General features: G+C 57.1%; 2 protein-coding genes across 2 annotated transcripts; both read right to left on the reverse strand.

Annotated features, from left to right (window-relative positions):
- Nucleotides 1-504: 504 nt before the first annotated feature.
- LOC142930571 (plexin-B1-like) lies at nucleotides 505-6,152 on the reverse strand. Its single transcript, XM_076073427.1, has 5 exons — nucleotides 6,033-6,152; nucleotides 5,224-5,437; nucleotides 2,972-3,139; nucleotides 1,530-1,625; nucleotides 505-992 (listed from the first exon to the last, which is right to left on the reverse strand). The coding sequence occupies exons 3-5, from the start codon at nucleotides 3,116-3,118 to the stop codon at nucleotides 720-722; spliced, it is 516 nt and encodes a 171-aa protein (XP_075929542.1). The 5' UTR covers nucleotides 3,119-3,139; nucleotides 5,224-5,437; nucleotides 6,033-6,152; the 3' UTR covers nucleotides 505-719.
- Nucleotides 6,153-6,258: 106 nt separating this feature from the next.
- On the reverse strand, nucleotides 6,259-25,659 carry LOC116951125 (plexin-B3-like). The gene is made up of 17 exons (XM_076073622.1): nucleotides 24,509-25,659; nucleotides 22,646-22,784; nucleotides 21,428-21,562; nucleotides 19,733-19,833; nucleotides 18,608-18,737; nucleotides 17,463-17,625; nucleotides 16,928-17,036; nucleotides 16,596-16,689; nucleotides 16,264-16,386; nucleotides 14,139-14,228; nucleotides 12,316-12,409; nucleotides 11,598-11,752; nucleotides 9,884-9,964; nucleotides 9,121-9,188; nucleotides 8,066-8,168; nucleotides 6,738-6,870; nucleotides 6,259-6,472 (listed from the first exon to the last, which is right to left on the reverse strand). The coding sequence occupies exons 1-16, from the start codon at nucleotides 25,657-25,659 to the stop codon at nucleotides 6,787-6,789; spliced, it is 2,820 nt and encodes a 939-aa protein (XP_075929737.1). The 3' UTR covers nucleotides 6,259-6,472; nucleotides 6,738-6,786.
- Nucleotides 25,660-26,898: the final 1,239 nt, after the last annotated feature.

Below are 26,898 nucleotides of genomic sequence, written 5' to 3' on the forward strand. Positions count from 1 at the left end.
CTGCACGACCACCACAACGGCGGCAACAACGTTAATCACGTCAACAGCACTCGCATCAACGATGTTGTAGTGACATAATGGGTCACTACGGCGCCTACGCCATCTACCGACAGAGCGGAATAGTGGGTATGGTAGCCCTCTCTGCCAGCAGAGTACATGATATCATGGAAGAGGCTGGCAGAGTAGGGGGCAATTACGGATGTAGTAGCCCGGTTGGCTGACAGGGACACGTGATGGGATGTAGGCCAAAGGTGACAGAGGGGGCACGTGTTGTCGAGCCCAGAACCTTCTAGCGAGTTCCATAAGGGGGCGTGGCCCAGGGCGGAGCCAGGCACGGGGACACGTGGAAGGCGATCCAGAACCTTCTAGTAGGCTCTGGATGGGGGCGTGTCCGAGGGCGGAGCCAGGCACGGGGACACGTGGAAGGCGATCCAGAACCTTCTAGTAGGCTCTGGATGGGGGCGTGGCCCAGGGCGGAGCGGGGCCACGCTGAGGGGCATAAAAGGGGGGTCCTGGGGCTGCATCGGGGCTGTCTGCTGGAATGAAACCTGACGTGCTATGTCTTCTCTTCTGTCTTCGTGCTCGGCATCGTGGGTGAGGCAGTGTGCCCACTGACCTGAACCGTTTGTCGAGCTACCCCGTTGTGGCCGTAGAATAAACGTGTCTCTCAAGTGAACCCACTACAACGTCAACCACAATGCAATTACCACGACGCGACTCTACGATACTGAGTAGGAGGCGGGAGAGGAGGAGGCGGGAAGAGGAGGAGGGGGACAGGAGGAGAAGACGAGGTAGGAGAAGAGGCAGAAGAGGAGGTGGCGGGAGTGTATGTATGTGAGCAGTGACCGGAGGAGGAGGATGAGGGCGGTGATGGCGAGCAGCAGGATGAGGAGGCCCACGGCAATGCCGGCGATGGCCCACTTGGAGAGCGGACCGTCCCCCGTCGAGTAGCGCACGCGGCCCAGCGGGAAGCGCAGAACGCCCATGTGCACCTACACACAAAGACAAAGATCCCCCGTATAGCCTTAACAGACTGTAGGGGCAAGTGCTGTTAGCGAGTAGCACCTATGAAGGCCAGAACGGTACACGAGGGGGTGGGTGGCCAGCACCATGCCCGCCCGCCTTTTTTCTCCCCAGTGGCAATGTTTTTATCCACCGCACCAGGTACTCATTTGAGGCTGAGTCGACCTAGGGGAGGCCCAGGACCGGTTCAGATAATCGTCACTGGTGTTGGCCGTGAGCGGGAATCGAACCCGGGTCGCCAGGTTCATAGCGCAGCCCGCTAACCGCTACACGACCGCTCACCACTACACACACGCGCACACACACATATATATACCCGTTATTCGCCACTAAGCGACGGTGACGTCACCACGGCGCCTGTGCCAGGCCAGGTGCACTTTGAGGCCACTTGAAGTGTCGAAGGCTAGCACACACACACACACGTGAATACGCCATGTACATGCGTACACGCACACGTTCACAGACATATTTACACACGGCACACACGCACGTATATGCACACGCACTATGAGCTGGGGGAGGTCGCCGTCACCGTCTCGACGCTGGCGCCGCCGGGAGGTGGAGGAAGTGGCCAACGTGCAGTTCAGAGATCGGTCGATAATCTACACACGGACAGAGAGACACGCACACAGAGAGTGAAACGCACAGACAGAAGCACAACATCATCTATATTACAGGTTTTGTTGGGTTAGATCGCGTAAATAAAAAGCTGTTTAGGTATTCGGTGGCTGGACATGCGGGCTACATGATCCAGCCAACGCTGCCTTGCCTGCAGGAACAGCTCACCGATGGGACTTTGCCCAGATCTTTCAAGGATTTGTGAGCTTCTCACACAATCCAGCCTGGTTAAACCCAGGATGGATCGTGGACAGGCCTAAATGTTTCTAACCGGCGAAGATGTTCCATTAGCGGGGTCCACGTTTCGCAAGTATAATGAAGGGAGGGCATGGCCGTGGCCAAGAAGACCCAAAGTTTAATGTTGAGCGACCGACCAGGTAGCTTACACACAGCATTACACAGCCGATTAAAAGATGCCACTCGACTGATTCGACATGAGACCTCTGCTGTGAAACCGGAGCTGGTCATGAGCACACTGCCCAGGTATGGAAAACTCTCCACTCTCTCCACAACTGTCTCATCACCAATGGGGAGCTGAGGTGGTTTGGAGTGTCTGATGGTACAAAATATCCAGACAGGTGCTTAGTTTTGGCACATTCCAGGCTCAGCAGTGCCTCCAACTCTTCCTCTGAGTGAGCAGCAATCACCAGGTCATCGGCATAGATAACATGGTTGACCAATACGGAGGCATCCCTTCACCACACCTGGGCATCGATCAGCCTCCCATTGAATCTGTACCAAATGGAGATTCCTCCAGCACAGCTAAGCACGAAAAAGAACCCAAAGCCCAGGTCGATTTATGGTATCATAGGCCTTGACAAGGTCAATAAAGCAGAGATGTTGGTCCTGTTGGAATTTCCCTGCACCTCTGCTGTAGCTGAAGGACAGAAAATATGGCATCTGTGCAGGACTGTCCTGACCTGAAACCGCATTGGGGCTCCGCAAGCCTCTCCTCAGCATACCTGGCAAGGCGATGTTCAATAATCCTTGCCCGGCACACTGAGGAGAGAGATGCCCCTGTAGTTGTTACAGTCTGTGCGGTCCCCCTTCTTAAAGAGGGGACCCACCAGGGCATCCTACGAATCCTGCGGAACCCATCCAGTGGTCCAGACTTATGATGTCATATAGGGGAGTCTGCACACAAACGCCACCCTCCCTCAGCATTTCGCTTGGGAGATCATCTCTGCCCGGCGCTTTTTCTTAGTCTCAAGACTCTGGAACAGATGGCACTTCAGCATGCCACTCACAGGGGGTGACAACTTCTTCCAAGGGCACGTGCCCACAGAGATCCACGTGCCTACAGAGGTCCGCGTTGCACGTGACTACTGACCTCCTCCTGCCCATAGCCAGCCTCGTCGCCTCCGGCCCTGGCGCTGGGCTGGGTGAGCGGGGGCTTGCAGTAGAGGGAGGAGCTGTCCATCATCTCCACCTTGCACTGCTCCTCACCGATGGTCACCTCCACCTCCTCCTTATCCATGGCCTTGTTCAGGTTCTTGCCCTGAGGACGAACGGAGGCAAAAAGATCACCACCCCCCCCCTCAGGTAGCCTTAATAGTCAGTTGCTCGCTCACTTCACTCACTGAATCACTCACTCACTCGTTCAGTCTCTCACTCACTCGCTCACTCAATAACGAGCTCGCACGCTCAGTCACTCACTCGCTCAATCAATCTCTTGCTCGTTCAGACCCTCACTCAGTCGCTCACTGGATCGCTCGCTTAGTCATACGCTCACTCACTCGCGCACTCACTCGCGCACTCACTCGCATGTCTGCTTGCTCATTCGGATGCTCACACACGGACACCCATACATGCCCTTCACACACAAAGATAAAGATCCCGCAGTATAGCATTAACAGATTTTATGGGGCAAGTGCTGTTAAGGAGTAGCACCTATGAAGGCCGGCTTGGGCATACGAGGTGGTGGGGAGGCCCAGGAATGGTTCAGATAATCCTCGCTTGTATTGGTCGCGAGCGAGAATCGAACTCGGGTTTGCCGGGTTCATAGCGCAGCGCAGCATTAACCACCGTGCTACCACCCCTACGTGAGCACTCGTTGGCTGCGCATGCGGGCTTACATGACCCGCTGGCACTACCACTCTCCCGCCCCCCACTGAAAACACGTGCATCAGTAGCACCACATGCGCGTCGTGGAGCCTGTCCCGGAGCCTCTCCGTCTGGGCAGCTCTCCGAGAGGACACGGCGCACTCCGGCTCCCACGGACTCGGTGTGGGTGAGTCGGTGTGAGTGAGTGAATGGGTGAGTCGGTGTGAGTGAGTGAATGGGTGAGTGGGTGTGAGTGAGTGAATGGGTGAGTGGGTGTGAGTGAGTGAATGGGTGAGTGGGTGTGAGTGAGTGAATGGGTGAGTGGGTGTGAGTGAATGGGTGAGTGGGTGTGAGTGAGTGAATGGGTGAGTGGGTGTGAGTGAGTGAATGGGTGAGTGGGTGTGAGTGAGTGAATGGGTGAGTGGGTGTGAGTGAGTGAATGGGTGAGTAGGTGTGAGTGAGTGAATGGGTGAGTGGGTGTGAGTGAGTGAATGGGTGAGTGGGTGTGAGTGAGTGAATGGGTGAGTGGGTGTGAGTGAGTGAGGGAATGGGTGAGTAGGTGTGAGTGAGTGAATGGGTGAGTGGGTGTGAGTGAGTGAATGGGTGAGTGGGTGTGAGTGAGTGAATGGGTGAGTGGGTGTGAGTGAGTGAATGGGTGAGTGGGTGTGAGTGAGTGAGGGAATGGGTGAGTAGGTGTGAGTGAGTGAATGGGTGAGTGGGTGTGAGTGAGTGAATGGGTGAGTGGGTGTGAGTGAGTGAATGGGTGAGTGGGTGTGAGTGAGTGAATGGGTGAGTGGGTGTGAGTGAGTGAATGGGTGAGTGGGTGTGAGTGAGTGAATGGGTGAGTGGGTGTGAGTGAGTGAATGGGTGAGTAGGTGTGAGTGAGTAAATGGGTGAGTGGGTGTGAGTGAGTGAATGGGTGAGTGGGTGTGGATGAGTGGGTGTGAGTGAGTGAATGGGTGAGTTGGTGTGAGTGAGTGAATGGGTGAGTGGGTGTGAGTGAGTGAATGGGTGAGTGGGTGTGAGTGAGTGAATGGGTGAGTAGGTGTGAGTGAGTGAATGGGTGAGGTGGGTGTGAGTGAGTGAATGGGTGGTGGGTGTGGATGAGTGGGTGTGAGTGAGTGAATGGGTGAGTTGGTGTGAGTGAGTGAATGGGTGAGTGGGTGTGAGTGAGTGAATGGGTGAGTGGGTGTGAGTGAGTGAATGGGTGAGTTGGTGTGAGTGAGTGAATGGGTGAGTGGGTGTGAGTGAGTGAATGGGTGAGTGGGTGTGAGTGAGTGATGGGTGAGTGGGTGTGAGTGAGTGAATGGGTGAGTGGGTGTGAGTGAGTGAATGGGTGAGTGGGTGTGAGTGAGTGAATGGGTGAGTGGGTGTGAGTGAGTGAATGGGTGTGTGGGTGTGAGTGAGTGAATGGGCGAGTGGGTGTGAACGGTTCATTGAGTGCTAAGGTGCGAGTGAGTGACTGGGTGAGTGCCGTCGGGTTGATGGGCGAGCGAGCGAGTTTCCGTGACCTGAGGCGTGGCGACGCGGCACGCTAACCTTGATGGTGAGAATGTTGTGGCCGTTGATGACGTAGGGCGCGGTGCCAGGCCCGGCACAGCAGGGGGTTCTCCTCGTACGTCAGGTGCGACGTGACGTCGCTGCGGAAACCGTCCAGCTGGAACCAGGCGCGGAGCATCGTCGAGCCGTCCGGCACGGTGGGCGAGGGGCACAGGGCCTCGTCCGCCGAGCGGAACTCGCAGGGACTCGAGATCTGGCCACGGGACGTCAGCGTTGGCGGCAGCGGCATCACCGCACGCGTCATGCCGGTCGGTATCGGCGTCATAAGCACCACGACTACCATGATCATCACCACCAGTCACGAAGACTCGTCACTAGAACTACAACCACTGCTGCCATCACCACCCATCACCACCCATCACCAGCCATCACCAGCCATCACCAGCCATCACCAGCAGGAGTGTGGGAGTGGGAGGGGTGTGGAGGGAGGGAGGGGAATGGAGGGGAGTGGAGTGGGAGGGGAGTGGGAAGGAGTGGAGGGAGGGGAGGGAGGGAGGAGGGAGTGGAGGGAGGGAGGGGAGTGGGAGGGAGGGGAGGGAGGGGGATGGAGTGGAGGGGAATGGAGGGGAGTGGAGTGGGAGGGGAGTGGGAGGGAGTGGAGGGAGGGAGGGAGGGAGGGGAGTGGGAGGGAGGGGAGGGAGGGGGATGGAGTGGGAGGGGAGTGAAGGGAGAGGGAGGGAGGGAGGGAGCGAGGGAGAGAGGGAGGGAGAGAGAGGGAGGGAGGGAGGAGGGAGGGAGGGAGGGAGGAGGGAGGAGAGTGGGAGGGGGGGAGCGGCTCTGTGTCTCACTGTGGAGGGGTGCAGGGAGCGCCGCCGGCGTGGAAGCTGCACCTCCACCTCCATGGACATCTTGAGCGCCGTGTTCAGCTTCGAGCCGCTCACCGTGATCACGCGCCTGCGACCACAGCAATCGCAACCACCGCGCGATGACACGCTCATCGTCATCATCGTCGTCGTCGTCAGCATCAGCATCGTGTTGTGCGGGGGGGGGGGGGGGGTGGAGGAGGGGGTGTGAGCGGGGGAGGGGGGGGCGGTACCCATAGAAGCTGCTTTTTGGGTTGAAGTCGTTGATGATTGGGTTTTCTTTGTACTCGAAGACCTTGGCGCTGGCGTTGGAGACGCTGGTGCCGCCGTAGCGCAGGCTGACGGCGGCGGAGACCTTCTCCTGCACCTTGGGCGTGGAACACTCGAGGGTCGCGTCCTCCTCCACCCCTACCATGCGCAGATCGCTGCGCGGCACCGACACCACCCGACGCCGTCGTCACGGGCGACGCCGATCACAGGCGGCATCGCGATCACAGCTGTGTGTGTGTGTGTGTGGCATTTGCATATCGGCCAGCTGTGGTGGTGCGACCACCACCACCACCATCGCAGCTACGTCAACATCGTCATCAACATCCTCACCGCCACCGTCATCGTCATTACAATCCCCACCATCATCACGATCACCATCATCGTCACCATCGTCACCATCGTCACAACCCAGGTGCTCACCTGCACGGGCTGTCCCCGATGAAGGCGGCGATGAGTTCCCGGTTTCCCGTCAGCAGGTGTTTCCCGAAGATGGTGATGCGGGTTCCTCCTCTACCGGCCCCTCACTCGGTTCCAGCTTCGTGATGAAGGGACTCTGCCGGGGGAGAAGGGAGACAACTCGTGATGTCACAACGCTAATGAATCTCACCGTCGCGCGGGCTGTGGAGAGAAACTGAGAGGTTCAAGCTCGAAAGTCTGAGAGTTGGCGAATTATAGATACACCTACCCACCCCCACCCACCCACTCACCCACCCACCCACCCACTCACCCACCCACCCACTCACCAACCAAGCCACCCACTCACCAACCCACCCACACACCAATCCACCCGCTGCCTCACCCACCCACCTAACCGCCGAGTCACCAACCGACCCAACCCAACCATCCAGTCACCCACCCACCCAATGACCCGTGTAGCCTCGCGCTGTCCCAGCGGTGTGAGGCCACACGACCCACGGTGTGGAGTTTGTAGTCACGGCGGTGTGAGGCCACACGACCTACAGTATGGAGTTTGTAGTCACGGCGGTGTGAGGCCACACGACCCACGGTGTGGAGTTTGTAGTCACAGCGGTGTGAGGCCACACGACCCACGGTGTGGAGTTCGTAATCACGGTGGTGTGAGGCCACACGACCCACGGTGTGGAGTTTGTAGTCACGGCGGTGTGAGGCCACACGACCCACGGTGTGGAGTTTGTAGTCACGGCGGTGTGAGGCCACACGACCCACGGTGTGGAGTTTGTAGTCACGGCGGTGTGAGGCCACACGACCCACGGTGTGGAGTTTGTAGTCACGGCGGTGTGAGGCCACACGACCCACGGTGTGGAGTTCGTAGTCACGGTGGTGTGAGGCCACACGACCCACGGTGTGGCAGTTCGTCGTCACAACCGACCACAAAATCCAACTGAACTTAACCATAACTCTGACCCGAGTAACTTCGTCGACCGTAACCGTTTAACTACTTCAGGGGGCAGCGGCTAACACTGTACCAAACAACGTCTGGGTTTGAATGCAGGTGGTCGTGGCAGTCCATGGTCCAACCGGGCTCTTAAGAGCGGTGGGTTTACGGCCTGAGTCTGGTGACCAATGACCGATCGCACGGAAACGACGAGAACATCGGGGCAGAGCAGTAAGTATAACCTACCACCCTCAGCCTGCCAGCCTCACCTACAGCACCAGCATACCCCACCGCTCACTCGCGCGTGTGAACCCCAACGCTCGGGAGGACGGGAGACCGCCGACCCGACCCTTTAACCCCCGACCCCGCCCGCCCCCCCCCGCCGTGACCTTGCCTGGTACGTAAAGTGCTCGAACGAGGCCGGCGCTCGATTGGCGATCTCCACCACCACCGCCACATCGCCGGCGCTGTCCGCGCTGCCCGTCGTGCACACGATTCTGTGGGCAGCAGCGGCGGCAGCAGCAGCAACAGCACCGCCATTAGAAGCAGCAGCAGCAGCAGTGTCATAAGCAGCAACAGCATCATCAATAGCGTCAGCAGGAGCAACATCAACAGAAGCAACAGCAGCAGCAGCGTCATGAGCAGGAACAGCATCAGCAGGAGCAATTTCAACAGAAGCAACAGCAGCAGCAGCAACACCAGCAGCAGTATCATCAGCAACAGCATCACCAATAGCATCAGCAGGAGCAACATCAACAGAAGCAACAGCAGCAGCAGCAGCAGCGTCATAAGCAGGAACAGCATCAGCAGGAGCAATTTCAACAGAAGCAACAGCAGCAGCAACATAAGCAGCAGTATCATCAGAAACAACAGCATCATCAATATAGCATGAGCACGAGCAACATCACCAGAAGCAACAGCAGCAGCAACACCAGCAGCAGTATCTCAAGTTAGTAGGTCTGCGAGTGAGAGATTGTGTGAGTGAGCGAGCGTAGGTGTTCGTGTGGTGCTGGCCACCCACCCCCTCGTGTGCAGTGCCGGCCTTCGTAGGTGCTCGCTAACAGCACTTGCCCCAAAAAGTATGTTAAGGCTATATGGGAGATCTTTGTGTGCGTGAAGGGCATGTATTGGTGTCAGTATGTGAGCATTCGAAATAGCGAGCGAATGCCTCAAATGAGTGAGCAAGCAAGTGAGTGACTAAGCGAGTGACCCAGTGAGTGATCGAGCAGGTGAGTGACTGAGCGAGTGAGCGTGCAAGTGAGTGACCGAGTGAGTGACTGAGCGAGTCAAAGAGTCATTGAGCGAGTGGCTGACTGAGCGAGCGAGAGACTGAGTGAGAGCGAGCGAGCGAGTGAGTGAGCGAGCAATTTGAGCGAGTGAGGAGTGAGTGACAGTGAGCGAGTGATGTGAGTGAGCGAGCGAGCGACTGAGCAAGCGGGCGAGTGGAACCTCTTGGAGACTCTGTAGAGGTCTTGCAGCGGCACACACGGCTTGCTCCCAACCAGCACTGACACCACCTGCACAGCACAGCAACGCCGCACACCTCATCCAATTGCCTTACCACCACCGCGTCACTCCCACCTCATCACATCCACCTCATCATTCCCGACTCATCACCTGGTATGCAGGAGGTCGTGGGTTCGATCCCGACCCGGACACCTGTTTGTAACGACTTTGCGCGGTGGCTAGGAGATGTTAACTCCCTCGCCTGGTATACAGGATGTCGTAGATTTGATCCCGACCCTGACGAGTTTGCACGTCTCTCTCCCCGTGGTCACGTGGATTTTTTTCTCCGGGTCATTCGATTTTTCCCTCCGTGTTTAGAAACGTGCATTGAGATCATTATTTTAGATGATTCTGCTGCGATAAATGTCCAAATGGTGACCAACTTTGTTGAGCTATCATTTGTGGCCAGGTCGCTTCTGAAGAATAAATTAACACCTCAGTGGGCTTTGCCTGGTAGGATGGGAATGGTTTAGTGTTTAATTTGTTTGTGTTTGGGTGATTTGTTTATCTTTCTTGTACTTTGCACTCCGATCATGTTATTCGTTGTTGTAACAGTCTTACCCGCCCCTACTAGATATCTGTAAAAAGAGCTTTATAGCTCATCGGATTTCACCAGCATAAATAAATATTCTGATTCGGACATCATCACACGCTCTTCAATACATCCACCTCATCACTCCCGCCTCGTCGCCCGCGCTGCGGTTACCTCTTCAAAAGAGCGTCCGAGGTCGGAGCCGTGCACGGTGAGGATGGTGCCGCCCTCCAGCACGCCCGTGTGTGGCTCTATCTGTTACCCACAATCCCACGGGAGAGAGAGAGAGAGACGCGCGTCACTCATTGGCTCGCAAGAACTGCAAGGCTCAGGAGAGGCCACTGCCGATTGGCTGATGCCAAGACCTTAAAAAAAAAGAGGAGGAAATCGCCTATTGGCCGATGAGGGCTGTGCAAGAGCGGAGGTCATCACCGATTGGCCGATGGGATCGCGTGCAGGGAAAGCAATCTCCACGGATTGGCCAATAGCGTTCGCCCAGTCAAAGAGCCGATTGGTTGATGGGGTCCGGTAGGTGATGACCATGACGATGATGAGAGCGAGGACGATTAATCAATTAAGCACCATCATCATGGTCGCCAACTTCGTCATCGATGACGATGATGGCGACCATGATGATGTTGCTAATGACAATGGTGACAATGACGACCATGATGATAACCATGATGGTGAGGACAACCATGGTGATGGTGCTAACGACAATGATGGCTATGGCTCCCACGACGATGATGGTGATGACGACGATGATCATGATGATGGCGACGGTGGTGGTGGTGATGACAACAATGATAATTTCCCACACCTCCGATTAGCATGTTGGCTACGTATGGTGTGAAAGAAGTTCAACATACATATGTAGTGACTGTGAATTTCACTGTGTGGTGCCGGTCTTGCGAGGCCACTGCGGATAATGTGTTGTCATTATGTGCAGCCCGGTTACCGGGCGTAGTACCGGCCCTAGCGGGGCTTGGGCGAGCGCTGGTTAGCGCAGAGGCACCACGTACAGCGTGCGGTGCGGGCTCCCAGTGAGGGAGCGAGAGGGAGCGTCAGCCAGCCAGGGTTACGTTGGGGCACGATACGCCGGTTGACCTGCCGACACGTGACCGGATGATATTGGAGGGGGGCCACCGGTGGACGGGGGCCGCTGGGCGGTCACGTGGTATAGAGGAGCTCTCGGGAGCCTTTGGGAAAGAGCTCGAGAGATCTAGAAGGTGGGCGGGGCGAGGGGTGGAGCCACCCCCAGCCCGGGTCGATATAACGGGGGCCCTGTGTGGGGCTCGGGGTTCTTGATTGTCGGCGAGTGAAGATCCACGTCGGGTTGAAGAAGCCTCTAGCCACGCGGTCCGGGACCCAGCTCGTGGTCCGGACCGGGATAGCGGTATCGTGTCTAGTTCTGCCGTAGCCTGGTTAGAGGAGCGTTCAACACCCGAGTGTAGGTGACGTTATGTTGCGTGTTGAGTTGATGTAATAAATAGTGTTGCTCGCCAGGGCAACGTCTGCGACTCGGTTGGACTCACTACATATACATACACTACTTGATGATGGCAACGGTGGTGGTGGTGGTGGTGATGACGGCGATGATGGCAACCATAATAATGGCGCCGACGATGACGAACGCAACCGCGATGGTGGCGATGGCGGCGATGGCGGCGGCAATGGTGGTGATGGTGGTAATGGTGGCGGTGATGGTGGTAGCGGCAATGGCGGCAATTGTGGCGATGGTGGCGATGGTGGCGATAGCGGGGATGGCGGCGATGGTGGCGATGGCGGCGATGGCGGCGATGGCGGCGATGGCGGCGACAATGGTGGCAATGGCGGCGATGGTGGCAATGGCGGCGATGGTGGCGATGGTGACGACAATGGCGCTCACCGATTTCACCAAGGGCCCCGGACACTCGGGGGAGACGGTGGCGCAGCTCTCGTTGTAGCGGCACGAGTGGGCGCACCACAAGCAGCCGTAGCGCGCGTCCGAGACCGCGCACTCGCTGCAGTCCGTCTGCACCTTGGAGCAGTCGTACAGCGTCACTGCACACAACACGAAGATCCCCCGGCGCCCCGCCACGCGGCGTTCAAAACTTTAACAGGCTGCTGGGGCGAGCGCCGTCAGGCTGGCAAAAAGGTGCACGAAGAGGGGGGTGTGGTGTTGGGTGGCCAACGCCAACATCCCGGGCCGCCTTCGTCTCCCGCACTGCTGCCCGTGACGCGGATCTCTGGCCTCACCACGCGAATCCCGAATGTTAAATTGTAGCCGCTGCTCTGCATCTGCCTATGAGAATAATAACAATGAGAAGATTACCGATGTTAAATGCACACCGCGCCAGGTGCTTCATCATTAAGTACGAGTCGCCCGAAAAGGAGGCCGACAGAACCGCTTTAAATATTCGCAACTTTCATCCGGTCGCGAGCGGGAATCGAACTCGTGTCGCCGGGTTCGTAGGGCGGTGCGCGCTGTGACCACCGCGCCGCTTTGCGCTGTAAAACCAGAGATGAGCAACCGACGCCTCGCTGCAACGGCGACTTAGACCGCACGGCATTGTGGGGCGCTGCCGCCCCCCCTGCCCCCCCCCTCACCACCCCCCTCCCCGTACCGTTGTGCCGCTGCTGGTTGTCAAGGCGGTGACCTTTGCTGAGCTCCAGCCACACCTCCGCCTGGTACTCCATGCTCTCCGTGTGGTACTCGTACTGAGCGGGGGGGGGGGGGGGAGGGGTGGGTGAGGCAAATAAACGCGGCAGGCACCGGCGTCAGGAGCGTGAGATGGCAATCGCGACCGCAAGCTCGCAAATTTTCAGAACAAAAACAATAATAACAATGGCAACAACAAAAATAACAACAAATAGCAATCTAGAACAAAAAACAACACTAATAAAAACAATGACAAAAAAATTAACAACAATGCCAACAAAAATAACGACGATAACGACGACAACGACATTGACGACAACAACAACAACGACGAAGACAACAACGACGGCGAAGACGACGACGACGATGACAACAACGACGACAACAACAACAACAACGACGACAACAACGAAGACAACAACAACGACGACAACAACAACGACGACAACAACAACGACGACAACAACAACGACGACGACAACAACAACAACAACAACGACAACAACGACAACAAGGACGACAACAACAATAACGACAACGACGACAACAACAACAACAACGACGACGACGACGACGACAACAACAACAACGACAACAACCACAACAACCACGACAACAACAACGACAACAACGACAACAACAACGACGACAACAACAACGACGACAACAACAACAACGACAACAACAACGACGACAACAACAACGAAGACGACGACGACAACGACGACGATGACAACAACAACGACAACAACAACGACAACAACAACAACAACAACAACGACAACAACAACGACAACGACAATAACGACAACAACAACAACAACGACAACGACAACAACAACGACGACAACAACGACAACGACAACGACAACAACAACAACGACAACAACAACAACAACGACGACAACAACAACGACGACGACGACAACAACAACAACGACAATAACCACAACAACCACGACAACAACAACGACAACAACGACAACAACAACAACGACAACAACGACGACAACAACAACGACGACAACAACAACAACAACGACAACAACAACAACGACAACAACAACGAAGACGACGACGACAACGACGACGATGACAACAACAACGACAACAACAACAACGACAACAACGACAACAACAACAACAACGACAACAACGACGACAACAACAACGACGACAACAACAACGACGACAACAACAACAACAACGACAACAACAACGAAGACGACGACGACAACGACGACGATGACAACAACAACGACAACAACAACAACAACGACAACAACGACGACAACAACAACGACGACAACAACAACGACAACAACAACAACGACAACAACAACGACGACAACAACAACAATGACGACAACGACGACGACAACGACGACAACAACGACGACAACAACAACAACAACGACAACAAAAACGACAACAACAACGACGACAACAACAACAACGACAACAATGACGACAACAACGATAACGACAACGACAAAGACAACAACGACAACGACAACAAAAACGACAACAACAACAACGACAACAACAACGACAACGACAACAACAACGACAACGACAACGACAACGACAACGACAACAACAACGACAACAACAACGACGATGACAACAACAACGACAACAACAACAACAACGACAACAACAACCCCTCCTTCCCCAGTCGTTAATAAAGTTGTCACGTGAACCAACGTGGCCAGCGGCACGCCGGCCACGTTGGTTCGTTGGCGCGCTTCCCGTGCGTGCGCGGGCAGCGGTGACGGCGCCACTCACGGTCTGGGCATCGCACGTCACCGCGCCGGTGTCGTCGACGCTGCCGAGGCTGGTGACGGTGCGACCCTCCACCAGCACGGTGCAGGTGACCTACGCAAGCACGCACGTGGTTACAGGACTAGTGCAGTCGCCGGACACTGCCCACGCCACACGCGGTCGACAACACGCTCGCTCAACGCCAGACTAGTCAGACACAGCACTAGCTAGACACAGCACTAGCTAGACACAGCACTAGCTAGACACAGCACTAGCTAGACACAGCACTAGCTAGACACAGCACTAGATACAGCACTAGACACAGCACTAGCTAGACACAGCACTAGCTAGACACAGCACTAGACACAGCACTAGCTAGACACAGCACTAGCTAGACACAGCACTAGCCAGACACAGCACTAGCCAGACACAGCACTAGACACAGCACTAGCCAGACACAGCACTAGACACCGCACTAGCTTGACATAACACTAGACACAGCATTAGCTAGACACAGCACTAGACACAGCACTAGCTAGACACAGCACTAGCTAGACACAGCACTAGCTAGACACAGCACTAGACACAGCACTAGCCAGACACAGCACTAGCTTGACACAGCACTAGCTAGACACAGCACTAGATACAGCACTAGACACAGCACTAGCTAGACACAGCACTAGCTAGACACAGCACTAGCCAGACACAGCACTAGCTAGACACAGCACTAGACACAGCACTAGCCAGACACAGCACTAGCCAGACACAGCACTAGCCAGACACAGCAATAGACACAGCACTAGCTAGACACAGCACTAGCTAGACACAGCACTAGATACAGCACTAGACACAGCACTAGCTAGACACAGCATAGCTAGACACAGCACTAGCCAGACACAGCACTAGCCAGACACAGCACTAGACACAGCACTATCCAGACACAGCACTAGCCAGACACAGCACTAGACAGCACTAACTAGACACAGCACTAGCCAGACACAACACTAGCTAGACACAGCACTAGACACAGCACTAGCTAGACACAGCACTAGCTAGACACAGCACTAGCTAGACACAGCACTAGATACAGCACTAGACACAGCACTAGCTAGACACAGCACTAGCTAGACACCGCACTAGCTAGACATAGCACTAGACACAGCACTAGCTAGACACAGCACTAGCTAGACACAGCACTAGCCAGACACAGCACTAGCCAGACAGCACTAGACACAGCACTAGCCAGACACAGCACTAGACACCGCACTAGCTAGACATAGCACTAGACACAGCACTAGCTAGACACAGCACTAGACACAGCACTAGCTAGACACAGCACTAGCTAGACACAGCACTAGCTAGACACAGCACTAGACACAGCACTAGCTAGACACAGCACTAGCTAGAGAGCACTAGCTAGACACAACACTAGACACAGCACTAGCCAGACACAGCACTAGCCAGACACCGCACTAGACACAGCACTAGCCAGACACCGCACTAGCTAGACACAACACTAGACACAGCACTAGCCAGACACAGCACTAGCTAGACACAGCACTAGCTAGACACAGCACTAGTTAGACACCGCACTAGCTAGACACCGCACTAGCTAGACACAACACTAGACACAGCACTAGCCAGACACAGCACTAGCTAGACACAGCACTAGACACAGCACTACCTAGACACAGCACTAGCTAGACACCGCACTCCAGTCATCCTCGCAGCAGCAGCAGCAGCGGCTTTTGGCCGGCCATCGAACAAAGACGGTCAGCGCATCGCTTGGCGCTTTCAGATGCACTTCTGCGGCCATTTGAAATGCTCTTCCCTTCCGTTACATGGAAGCTGCTGGAGCTATGTGCTTTTAAATCATCATCATCATCATCATCCAGAATGAAAACTAATCTCTTCGTGTTTAGTTTGTTGTCCTTCCCCCGCACCTCCGGTTAGCACGGTCGGCTACGTACGGCGGGAAAGAAGTTCGACGTGCAGACATCGACGGACCACTGCAAAAGACCGCACTGGCTAAACACCACGCTCGCTTGACACCGCACTCGCTAGGCGCACCACTGCAACCGCACTCAGAACAGACGGGAGACGGACGCGGACGCAAACGAGGAGAGAGCGAGCGAGGCTCCGCCCGCACCTCCTTCACGTGGTCCAGCAGGTGGAGGTTGCGAGCGGTCATGCGGACGTGGCGAGGAACCCCCGTGGGCACCAGGGAGTGCAGCACCTTGTCGATCGCAGGGCAATCGTCGCTGTTCGTCACCTGCGCGTCAACACCACACGGGGTGAACACGGCGCGGGGTGAACACGGCGCCAGGTGAACGCGGGGCCAGGTGAACACGGCGCCGGGTGAACACGGCGCGGGGTGAACGCGGGGCCAGGTGAACGCGGCGCGGGGTGAACACGGCGCAGGGTGAACACGGCGCGGGGTGAACGCGGTGCCGGGTAGAGTCTGGCTTTGCCGGTTCTCACCGTGTGGGCGGAAGTACACTGGCGCTCGTGCGTGCACTTGAACTCCATAGGGCACCAGCTGCACGTCCAGTGCCTCGTGACGCAGTGAGCGCACCTGTAGGTGAGCGCGCGCACGCACAGACGCAAACACAAGACACACACACGTACACACGCACACACACACACACACGTACACACACACACGCACACACGTACGTACGTACGTACACGCGCGTGAGCCCATGCGCCACCGCGCGCACGCAGCGTGACGAGTCGGCGCCGCCGCCAGGAAATCGCCTGCTGTTATCTGAGGTGTGCGTGCTTGAGGGCCCAGGGCGCCCGCGGCGACTCACGGGCTCGTCGCGTCGTCCCGCACCACCCGCTCGCAGTCGTAGAACGGCAGCAGAGCGAGCGCCACGCTCACCTCCCCGTAGCGAACATCCACACGCACGTCCACGTGGTCTGTTTCAGGGGCGGAAGGGCGCACGGATGAACAGTGCAGGGGCACGCACAAGCGCACACACGCACAAGCGCACACACGCACAAGCGCACACACGCACAAGCGCACACACGCACAAGCGCACACACGCACACACAAGCGCACACACGCACAAGCGCACACACGCACACAAAGAACCCCCCTGTGTAGCTTCAACAGACTGCCGGCGCAAGTTGTGCTAAGCGAGCAGCGCCGATGAAGGCCGGAGCGGCACACGACGGGGGGTGGGTGGCCACCGTTTATCGGCCGCGAGCGGGATCCCCAACTCGGCTCGCCGGGTTCGCAGGAATCGCAACGCAACGCTCATGGTCGCCGTCGTCGCCGTCGTCATCGTCATCGTCGTCGTCGCCCCGCCGATGTCAAGCCCCCCGCGCCGTTGGGGTGCCCACCGCTGTTGGGCGGGATGGCCGGGATGGCGTCGAGCGGCAGGGACTGGGCGCACGTCACGTCGGCGCCCGCCACCGTCGCGGGCGACTCGAACGCGTCGAAGTGGCACGTGAGCCGCTCCCCCTCGTGCAGCGCCGGGAGCGCCGGCACGTGCAGCGTCACCGACTGCGATCGGTGGCGCACGGGGGGGGGGGTGTGGGGGGTGTGGGGGGGGAGGGGGAGAGAGACAGCAGGGGGTGGGTCGCAGGGGAGAGCCGACGGAGAGCGGCCGGGAGGGGAGAAATGAATCAACTCGCTCAGAAATCACTCGATGACTCACCGCTCATTCACCCACTCACCCACTCTCCAACCCACTCACCCACTCTCCAACCCACTCACCCACTCTCCAACCCACTCACCCACTCTCCAACCCACTCACCCACTCTCCAACCCACTCACCCACTCTCCAACGCACTCACCCACTCTCCAACCCACTCACCCACTCACCCACTCTCCAGCCCACTCACCCACTCTCCAACCCACTCACCCACTCTCCAACCCACTCACCCACTCTCCAACCCACTCACCCACTCTCCAACCCACTCACCCACTCTCCAACCCACTCACCCATTTTTCCCTCCACTACTGCTGCAGGGACAAGCGCTGTTCGCGAGCAGCACCTACTGAGGCCACCACGGCACACAAGGGGGTGGGCGGCCAGCACCACGCCCGGCCACCTTTGTCTCCCCAGTGTTCACGTTTACAACACAGCGCAAGATGCTTGAGTGGAATCACGGCGTTTATAGGCAACGCTTAAGGCATCCATCACCGACTTGAAACTCGGCTCGCCGGGTCCGGAGCGCGACGCGCAAACGACTTGCGTGGTGCACACACAAGTGAAGCACGCAGTGAAGCACGCAAGTGAAGCACGCAAGTGAAGCACGCAAGTGAAGCACGCAAGTGAAGCACGCAAGTGAAGCACGCAAGCGAAGCACGCAAGTGAAGCACGCAAGTTAAGCACGCAAGTGAAGCACGCAAGTGAAGCACACAAGTGAAGCATGCAAGTGAAGCACGCAAGTGAAGCACGCAAGCGAAGCACGCAAGTGAAGCACGCAAGCGAAGCACGCAAGTGAAGCACGCAAGTGAAGCACGCAAGTGAAGCACGCACCATGGGTGGCAGCTTGATGCTGAGGCTGTGGGGACTGGCGGAGGCGATGGTGGGGCAGCTCGTGCGCTCGTAGGTCTGCACCCAGCAGCCGGGCTCGGTTCCCCGCTCGCACTCGGTCTTGCGCGAGCACCTTCCGGGCATCGGAGGACGCGACAACGACAACAACAACCACAACAATGACAACAATGACGACGGCGGCGACAACAACCACAACAATGACGACGACAATGACACCGGCGGCGACAACAACAATGACAACGACGACGGCGGCGACAATGACAACAATGACAACGAGAACGACAACAACGACAACAACGACAACAATGACGACAACAATGACGACGTCAACGACGACAATGACGACAACGACGACAATGACGATGACAACGACGACAATGACGACGGCGGCGACAACGACGACGACGACAATGACGACGGTGGCGACGCGGCGTGGACGGACCCTTGCTTCACGAAATCAAGAAACGAATCTCATCGGAAAACACGGTTCAAGTTGCTTTTTGTGTAGCCCGGGCGAGAAGTCAAGCGATCGTTTTTTTTGCAAGGGTCACCCACCCGGCTCACCAAAATGACGAACGCAAAAAATCTAAACGAAACAAAAATCGCGGGCGAAAAGCAACAACGTGGGTCGCCGCCGCCGCATGGGAAATAAAAAAAATATATATTACAAGGGCATAGATCAAGGGCAACACAATAAATGACCAGCAGCGCGAGCAGACAATTTTTTTTTGATTGATCAAAGCAAACAATTACAAAATGAAAAGTTACCCAAGCGTGAAGAAGACGAAACAATTAATAATCATAATAAAAGTATTTTAAAAGCGCCACACGTGAGCTTGCGTGCGTTACCTAGCCCGGGCCGTACGTGCAACGGTCTGATCAAATTAGCGCCCCCACCAACCACCCCACCACCACCCACCCCACCAACCACCCACCCCACCAACCACCCACAAACCACCCCACCAACCACCCACCCCACCACCCACCCCACCACCAACCACCCACCCACCCCACCAACCACCCCACCAACCACCCCACCACACCCAAGGCGTGACGAGAGTATCGGTTCGACCCCCTGTGGTGCCCACGCGCAGGGGCGGTACCCACCTGCCCTGCAGCACACACCAGCCGCAGTACGGGTCGTCCAACGCCAGGCAGTCTTGGCAGTTTCTGTTGGCTCCGCAGCGCTGCACGGGCACTCGATGCACCTGCACGCGCAGGGCAACCCCCCCCCCCCCCACGAGGCAGACTTGATGACTCGGCTACTGGGGAACCGGGAGACTTAGCGACTGGGGGGGGGGGGTAAATGGGTAACCGTGATAAGTGATATGTAGGCAGCCAAGCAACCGGACCGCCAGGCGACTGAATAACTTGGTGACCAGGCGACTAAGTGACTTGGTGACCAGGGGACGGAGTGACTTGGTGACCAGGTGACTGAATGACTTGGTGACCAGGTGACTGACTGACTTGGTGACCAGGTGACTAAGTGACTTAGTGACCAGGGGACTGACTGACTTGGTGACCAGGCGACTGAGTGACTTGGTGACCAGGTGACTGAGTGACTTTGTGACCATGTGACTGAGTGGCTTGGTGACCATGAAACAGAGCGAATCGTTTAATAGGAAACCAGATGACTAATAACATTTATGTATTAAGTAATCTTCAACAATCGTTGGCAGGGTAATAAGTGGGTGAATTGGAAGGCAGGTGACTGAGTTAACAGGGAAGGCAGGTGACTGAGTGACTGGTGAATGGGAAAACAGGTGACTGAGTGACTGGGTGAATGGGAAAACAGGTGACTGACTGGTGAATGGGAAAACTGGTGACTGAGTGACTGGGTGAATGGGAAAATAGGTGACTGAGTAACTGGGTGAATAGGAAAACAGGTGACTGAGTGACTGGATGAATGGGAAAACAGGTGACCGACTGGGCGAATGGAAAACAGGTGACTGAGTAACTGGGTGAATGGGAAAACAGGTGACCGACTGGATGAATGGGGAAACAGGCTACTGAGTGACTGGTGAATGGGAAAACAGGTTACCGAGTAACTGGGCGAATGGGAAAACAGGTGACTGAGTGACTGGGTGAATGGGAAAATAGGTGACTGAGTAACTGGGTGAATGGGAAAACAGGTTACTGAGTGACTGGTGAATGGGAAAGCAGTGACTGGAAAAGCTTGCAATGACGTCAACTGAGAGAACATTTTACATTTGCAATGGGGCAACTAGACTCCTCTGATACCAAGCAACACAGGGCACACTCCACACCTGAGACATCAGTCCATTGGGTAAACAGGTAACAGAGTAAACAGGTAACAGAGTAAACAGGCAACCAGGCAATCATTAACTTCTAAACCAGTAGCTAGGCAACTGTAAGAGTTGACAGCTGTTGTACCTGGTGTACTGCGTGGTGGTTCACCCTCGTGTACCGTATGGTATATCACAGTGTGCCACGTGGTGTATCACAGTGTGCCACGTGGTGTATCACAGTGTGCCACGTGGTGTATCACAGTGTGCCACGTGGTGTATCACAGTGTGCCACGTGGTGTATCAGTGTGCCACGTGGTGTATCACAGTGTGCCGCGTGGTGGTGCACCCTGGTGTACCGTATAGTGTATCACAGTGTGCCACGTGGTGTATCACAGTGTGCCGCGTGGTGTATCACAGTGTGCCGCGTGGTGCATCACAGTGTGCCACGTGGTGTATCACAGTGTGCCACGTGGTGTATCACAGTGTGCCGCGTGGTGGTGTACCGTGTGGTGTACCGTGTGGTGTACCGTGTGGTGTACTGCCGTGTCCCCACCTCGCGCGTGTTCAACACGTAGAGGTGCTGCCCCTTGGGGTCCAGCACCGAGTCTTTGTTGATGGGGTCGCGCTGGCCAGAGCCGACCTTGACTTTCCCGTAGACACGGGACGTCTCACCCTGGCCCAGGTACGCCTGTGCGGCACGCAGGCACGGCATGCTCACCACCACGTTTCGCTGTGACCCTCGCCACGACACTCGCCACGACGCCCACCGAGACCCTCGCCACGACACCCACCACCACTCCAACTGCGACACACGCCGCTCACCGAGATTCTCGCCACTCCACTCACCACGACGCTCACTGCCACGCCCACCAAGACGCTCACCACGACACTCACGACGACGTTCAGCAGCGGCAGGGGCTCAGGCACCGTGGTTACTTCGCGCAGAAATTCGTCCGCGTCTGAGAGTGAAGCTCAAGCGAGGTGGTGGGTGGGTAAGGGACCGCGGTTATTTTGCACGGCAATCGCTACAGAAGAAACTACGAACTAAAACTACACTATACATTTTTATTTAAAGCTTTCGTGACTGCAGGGATTCATATTCTTGGTTCTTTCGGTAAACACGTATAAGGGAAACAATAAAATAATAAAAATATAAAACAATAAAATTCTCACGACGTTTCGACTGCAACACAAGCAATCATCATCAGGTGTGAAAACCACAGCAAGAAAATTTGAAAAATGTTCTTGCTGTGGCTTTCACACCTGATGATGATTGCTTGTGTTGCAGTCGAAACGTCGTGAGAATTTTATTGTTTTATATTTGTATTATTTTATTGATTCCCTTGTACGTGACTTTACCGAAAGAACCAAGAATATAAACTATAAATGTTTTTATTTTATTTTACCAGGTAAGGCCCACTGAGCTATCTAGCTCTTTTTCAGAAGCGACTGGGCTATCGCAAATGATAGCTCAACCAAGTAGCCTATCACGTGGCAATTTATAGCAGCCAAATGCTCTTAAAACGCATGGTGTTGATTATAAACGTGAAGGGAAAAACCGGAGGACCCGGAGAAAAATCCACGTGACAGCGGGGAGAGAGAGTAGACACACACGCAAACTCCAAATATAGAGCAGGCATCAGGGTCGGGATCGAACCCACGACCTCCTGTGTACCAGGCGAGGTGGTCAACATCTCAGCTTGGAGCGTTGGGTCGTGCGGAAGAGAGAGGGGGGGCAGTGGGAGAGGGGGGGGGGGGAGAGGGGGCGCACCTTGTGCACGAAACCGTCGTGGTCGCCCAGGAAGGCGACGGTGTGGCCATTCTCGGTCGTCACGGCGACGGAGGAGAGCAGCGTGACGTTGAGCTCGAGCAGCGGGCGCCGTGACACCCCCGAGCGGCTCGCCAGGGATCTTGGTCAGGTGGTCACTCCCGCACGGCCACTGTGCCACGTTGTGCGCCTTCGGTCGCGGCACGGTGGGTGGGTGGGCGGGGGGGGGGGGGCACACGGGGGGGAGGGGGGGGTGGTGTCAGCGAGAGCCTATTAAGGCCAGTGTCAGAGACAAGAGTGTTTTGTGTAGTCGTTCTTCAATACGCAAGATTGGGGGGCTGTGACGTGGCCCAAGCCTCCACTTGTTTGCGGTGGTGAGATATTAACAACCTCGCCTGGTATGCAGGAGGCTGGGGGGATTGAGCCCAACCCTGACGCCTGCTGCTCTATATTTGGAGCTTGCCTTCTCTCTCTCTCCCTGTGGTCACGCGGATTTTTTTCTCCGGATCCTCCGGTTTTTCCCTCCACATTCAGAATCAACATCACCACGCGTTTAGAGGATTCGGCCGCTATACATTTCCACGTTGTAAGCCACTTCGTTGAGCTATCATTTATGGCCAGGCCGCTTCTGAAAAAAGAAGCTGATAGCTCAGTGGGCCTTGCTTATAAACGTTTGGCAGATGTCCGATTATCGATTCAAGCGAGCCCGACCTCCACGTGTCGAAACCGGCCCAAGTTTGCTCGTCTTGAACCAATGCTGCTCAAATTGCGCGCTCCCAGAAGGCCGTGCGTGTGGCTGGTAGGGTCTTCCAGCAAGACGAGGAGAGACGGACACACTTGTGATGGCGGAAGACTTCTAATCGTCCGCTTACTCATTTAATCAATCACCCACTCACCCCAGCCACTCACCCCAGCCACTCACCCCAGCCACTCACCCCAGCCACTCACCCCAGCCACTCACCCCAGCCACTCACCCCAGCCACTCACCACCCTCACACCACCCTCACACCACCCTCACACCACCCTCACACCACCCTCACACCACCCTCAGGTGGACCTGGCGGCGTTCCTCACCCTGTGCGATGCCATCCTTGTGGAGCTGGGCGTCTCCATCCACTCGCCTCCCCCCACTTACCCACTCGCCCCCCCCCCCCACTCCTCACCCCCCCACTCTTCACGCCCACCCCACTCCTCATCCCCCCCCCCACTCCTCATCCCCCCCCCCCACTCCTCATCCCCCCCCCCACTCCTCACGCCCCCCACTCCTCATCCCCCCCCACTCCTCATACCCCCCCCACTCCTCACCACCCCCCCCACTCCTCATCCCCCCCCCCACTCCTCATCCCCCCCACTCCTCATCCCCCCCCACTCCTCATCCCCCCCCACTCCTCATCATCCCCCCCACTCCTCATCCCCCCCCCACTCCTCATCCCCCCCCACTCTTCACCCCCCCCCCACTCCTCATCCCCCCCACTCCTCATCCCCCCCCCACTCCTCATCCCCCCCCCACTCCTCATCCCCCCCCCACTCCTCACGCCCCCCACTCCTCATCCCCCCCCCACTCCTCATCCCCCCCACTCCTCACCACCCCCCCCCCACTCCTCATCCCCCCACTCCTCACCCCCCCCACTCCTTACCCCCCCACTCCTCACCCCCCCCCACTCATCCACTCACCACCACTCCCCCACCACTCCCCCACTCACCACCACTCCCATGTGTATCTGAAGGCCTTCCTCAAGCAGGAAGGGGGTGGGGGTGAGGGGGGGACGACGACGACGACTTTGGGGGGGGGGGGGGACGACGACTTTTTCACGAGCCCCCCCCCCCCCACCACCCCGCCCTCCCCACCGACCTCTGACCGGAAACCTCACCGGCGTGTTGGCGGTGCAGTCTTCGCCCTCGTTCTCGCGGTACGGGAGGTACACGTCGTTGTTGCTCTTGGGGCTCTGCTTGGTGTAGCACGCCTGCCTTGTCTCGTCGATCTTGGCGTCGAGGGCGCTCAGCGGGAAGGCGCACAGCGCCGAGCGCTTCCTGCCGCCCGCGTCGACGAACGCGACCACCAGCGTCGCCCCCCCTCCCGCCAGGGCGGCCCCCGGCTCGCCGAGCCACGCGGCGCTCGCGAGCCTCTCGGGCCCGCCGCCGGGTCGGGCCTCGCACCGCACGGGCACCTCCACGTAGGAGTAGTAGTTGACGTCGTTGAGGCACAGGCGGCCCACGTAGGTGAGGTACGGGTGGCTCGCGCCGGCGACCGCCTTACTCGTGCCGTTCCTCCGCTGGAACACGAAGAAGGCGTGGCTCTCGGTGGCCAAGGCCGCCACGAACAGGTGCTCGTACAGCCCGTACGGGTTGCACAGCGCCATGGACGCGTGGTCCATCCTGCACAGCACGTTGCCCGTCAAGTCCTGCATGGACAGCGGGTGGCCCCTGAACGAGTTGGCGTGGCCCAGGCCCACGTAGAGGACGTGCCCCGCGCCGCCGCCGGGCGCCGCCACCGCCACCGCGGCGCTCTGCTCGCCGGCCACCTTTGTGTACCTGTAGTTGCAGTACTTGGCGCTGGAGTGGAGCGCCCGCGACAGGTTGGCGGACGAGCGCACCTCGCAGGCGCCCGCCTCCAGCGGCCCGCACGTCGCGTTGCCGCACACCACCAGCTGCTCGGCGGCGCCGGGCAGCAGCGTCAGCAACATCACGGGGTTGCGACAGGGCTGGCCGGAAGCGCCGCCGGAACAGGTGATGCTGGGGCAGGCGGCGGCGGCGGCGGCGGCGGCGGAGGAGGAGGACGAGCAGCAGAGTTCCTCCGTGTGCTCCACGCTCAGGTCGGGCGCCAGCCGGAACAGGGTGTTGTCGCCGGCCACGATGAGCGCGCCCGAGTTCGGCTCCAGCACCATCTTCTGCAGCTCCACGTCCGGCGAGAACGGCGTGGCGACGGCGGTGGAGCACAAGGGCAGGAGGACGGCGACAATCGCCAGCGCGGCCGGGAGCGTGACGCCGGTGGTGCCGCCGCGCCGACTGGGCTTCATTGCCCCTGGCGGTGACGACGGCCTGCGGAGGCCTGCAGGGGGGAGACAGGGACGACGTCGCTTAGCGTTCACAAAGGGGGGTCGTCGTCGTCGCGAGAGACAGAGAGACACACAGAGACAGAGAAATAGAGAGAGAGAGACAGAGAGAGACATGGAGAGAGAGATGGAGAGACAGAGACAGAGAGAGAGATGGAGAGACAGAGACAGAGAGAAAGAGCGAGAGAGACAGAGAGAGACATGGAGAGACAGAGAGAAAGACAGAGAGAAAGAGAGAGAGACTCACAGAGACAGAAACAGAGAGAGAGACAGAGAGAGACATGGAGAGACAGAGAGAAAGACAGAGAGAGACACAGAGACAGAGAAATAGAGAGAGACAGAGAGAGACATGGAGAGACAGAGAGAGATGGAGAGACAGAGACAGAGAGAAAGAGCGAGAGAGCGTCCCGCGTGGCACGGCTGCCCGTTGCGCTCACACACGCACTGGCAGGCGGGTTACAGAGAACACGACGCGGGGGGCACAGAGAGCCCGAGCTCTCTGTGCCAAGTCCGACATTGCTTGGGACATGCACGGGAGATACATTGGCAGCTAGTTGGCCATCGATTTAGTGCGTGCGCAAAATATGTCAAAGCCTGACCCCTCCCCCCTCCCTGTACGCACGCGTACTTTTTACACCCCCCCCCCCACCTGCGTACGTACAGCTTGATGCACCGCCCCCCCCGAATCCTATAGAACGGCCGATATTTAATCCACGCAGAAACGATCAAGGATTAATAATATTCACGTGTTTAAGCAAACAGATAGTCCACCGCCTGACCATCTAACTAATTTGAAGGCCAATGTCGACAAATTCTAATCGAGGCTTCACCCCCCCCCCCCATTTCCTATGCGTACATTGTCAGTAGACCCCCCATACGCAAGCGTACGCATTTGGGTTGACCCTCCTCCATACGTACCTACTAGATGGTACGTATGGAGCGGGGGGGTGGGTCACGGGGGGTGGAAACTCGTACCAACGTTTGAGATGCAAGTCGCTTATCGCGTGTAAAACGCTGCGAGGTGGCCCTGCATGTAAATAAAGAAGGGTTCGCGCCATTAAAAACAAACTACAGTAGCCTCTCGATGTGTCCGCGTGCGGTTTATCCAATTTGCGGATTAACCGCGCGCACCTGAGGTGTTGACATACATTATCAACTCGTGGATGTTTCCCTCGAACTCAAATTAATCATCTTTTAAAAACG

Source organism: Petromyzon marinus, chromosome 42 (genome assembly GCF_048934315.1).
Source record: "Petromyzon marinus isolate PM22_M1 ecotype Great Lakes invasive population chromosome 42, UKy_Petmar_22M1.pri1.0, whole genome shotgun sequence".
Taxonomy (NCBI): Eukaryota; Metazoa; Chordata; class Hyperoartia; order Petromyzontiformes; family Petromyzontidae; genus Petromyzon; species Petromyzon marinus.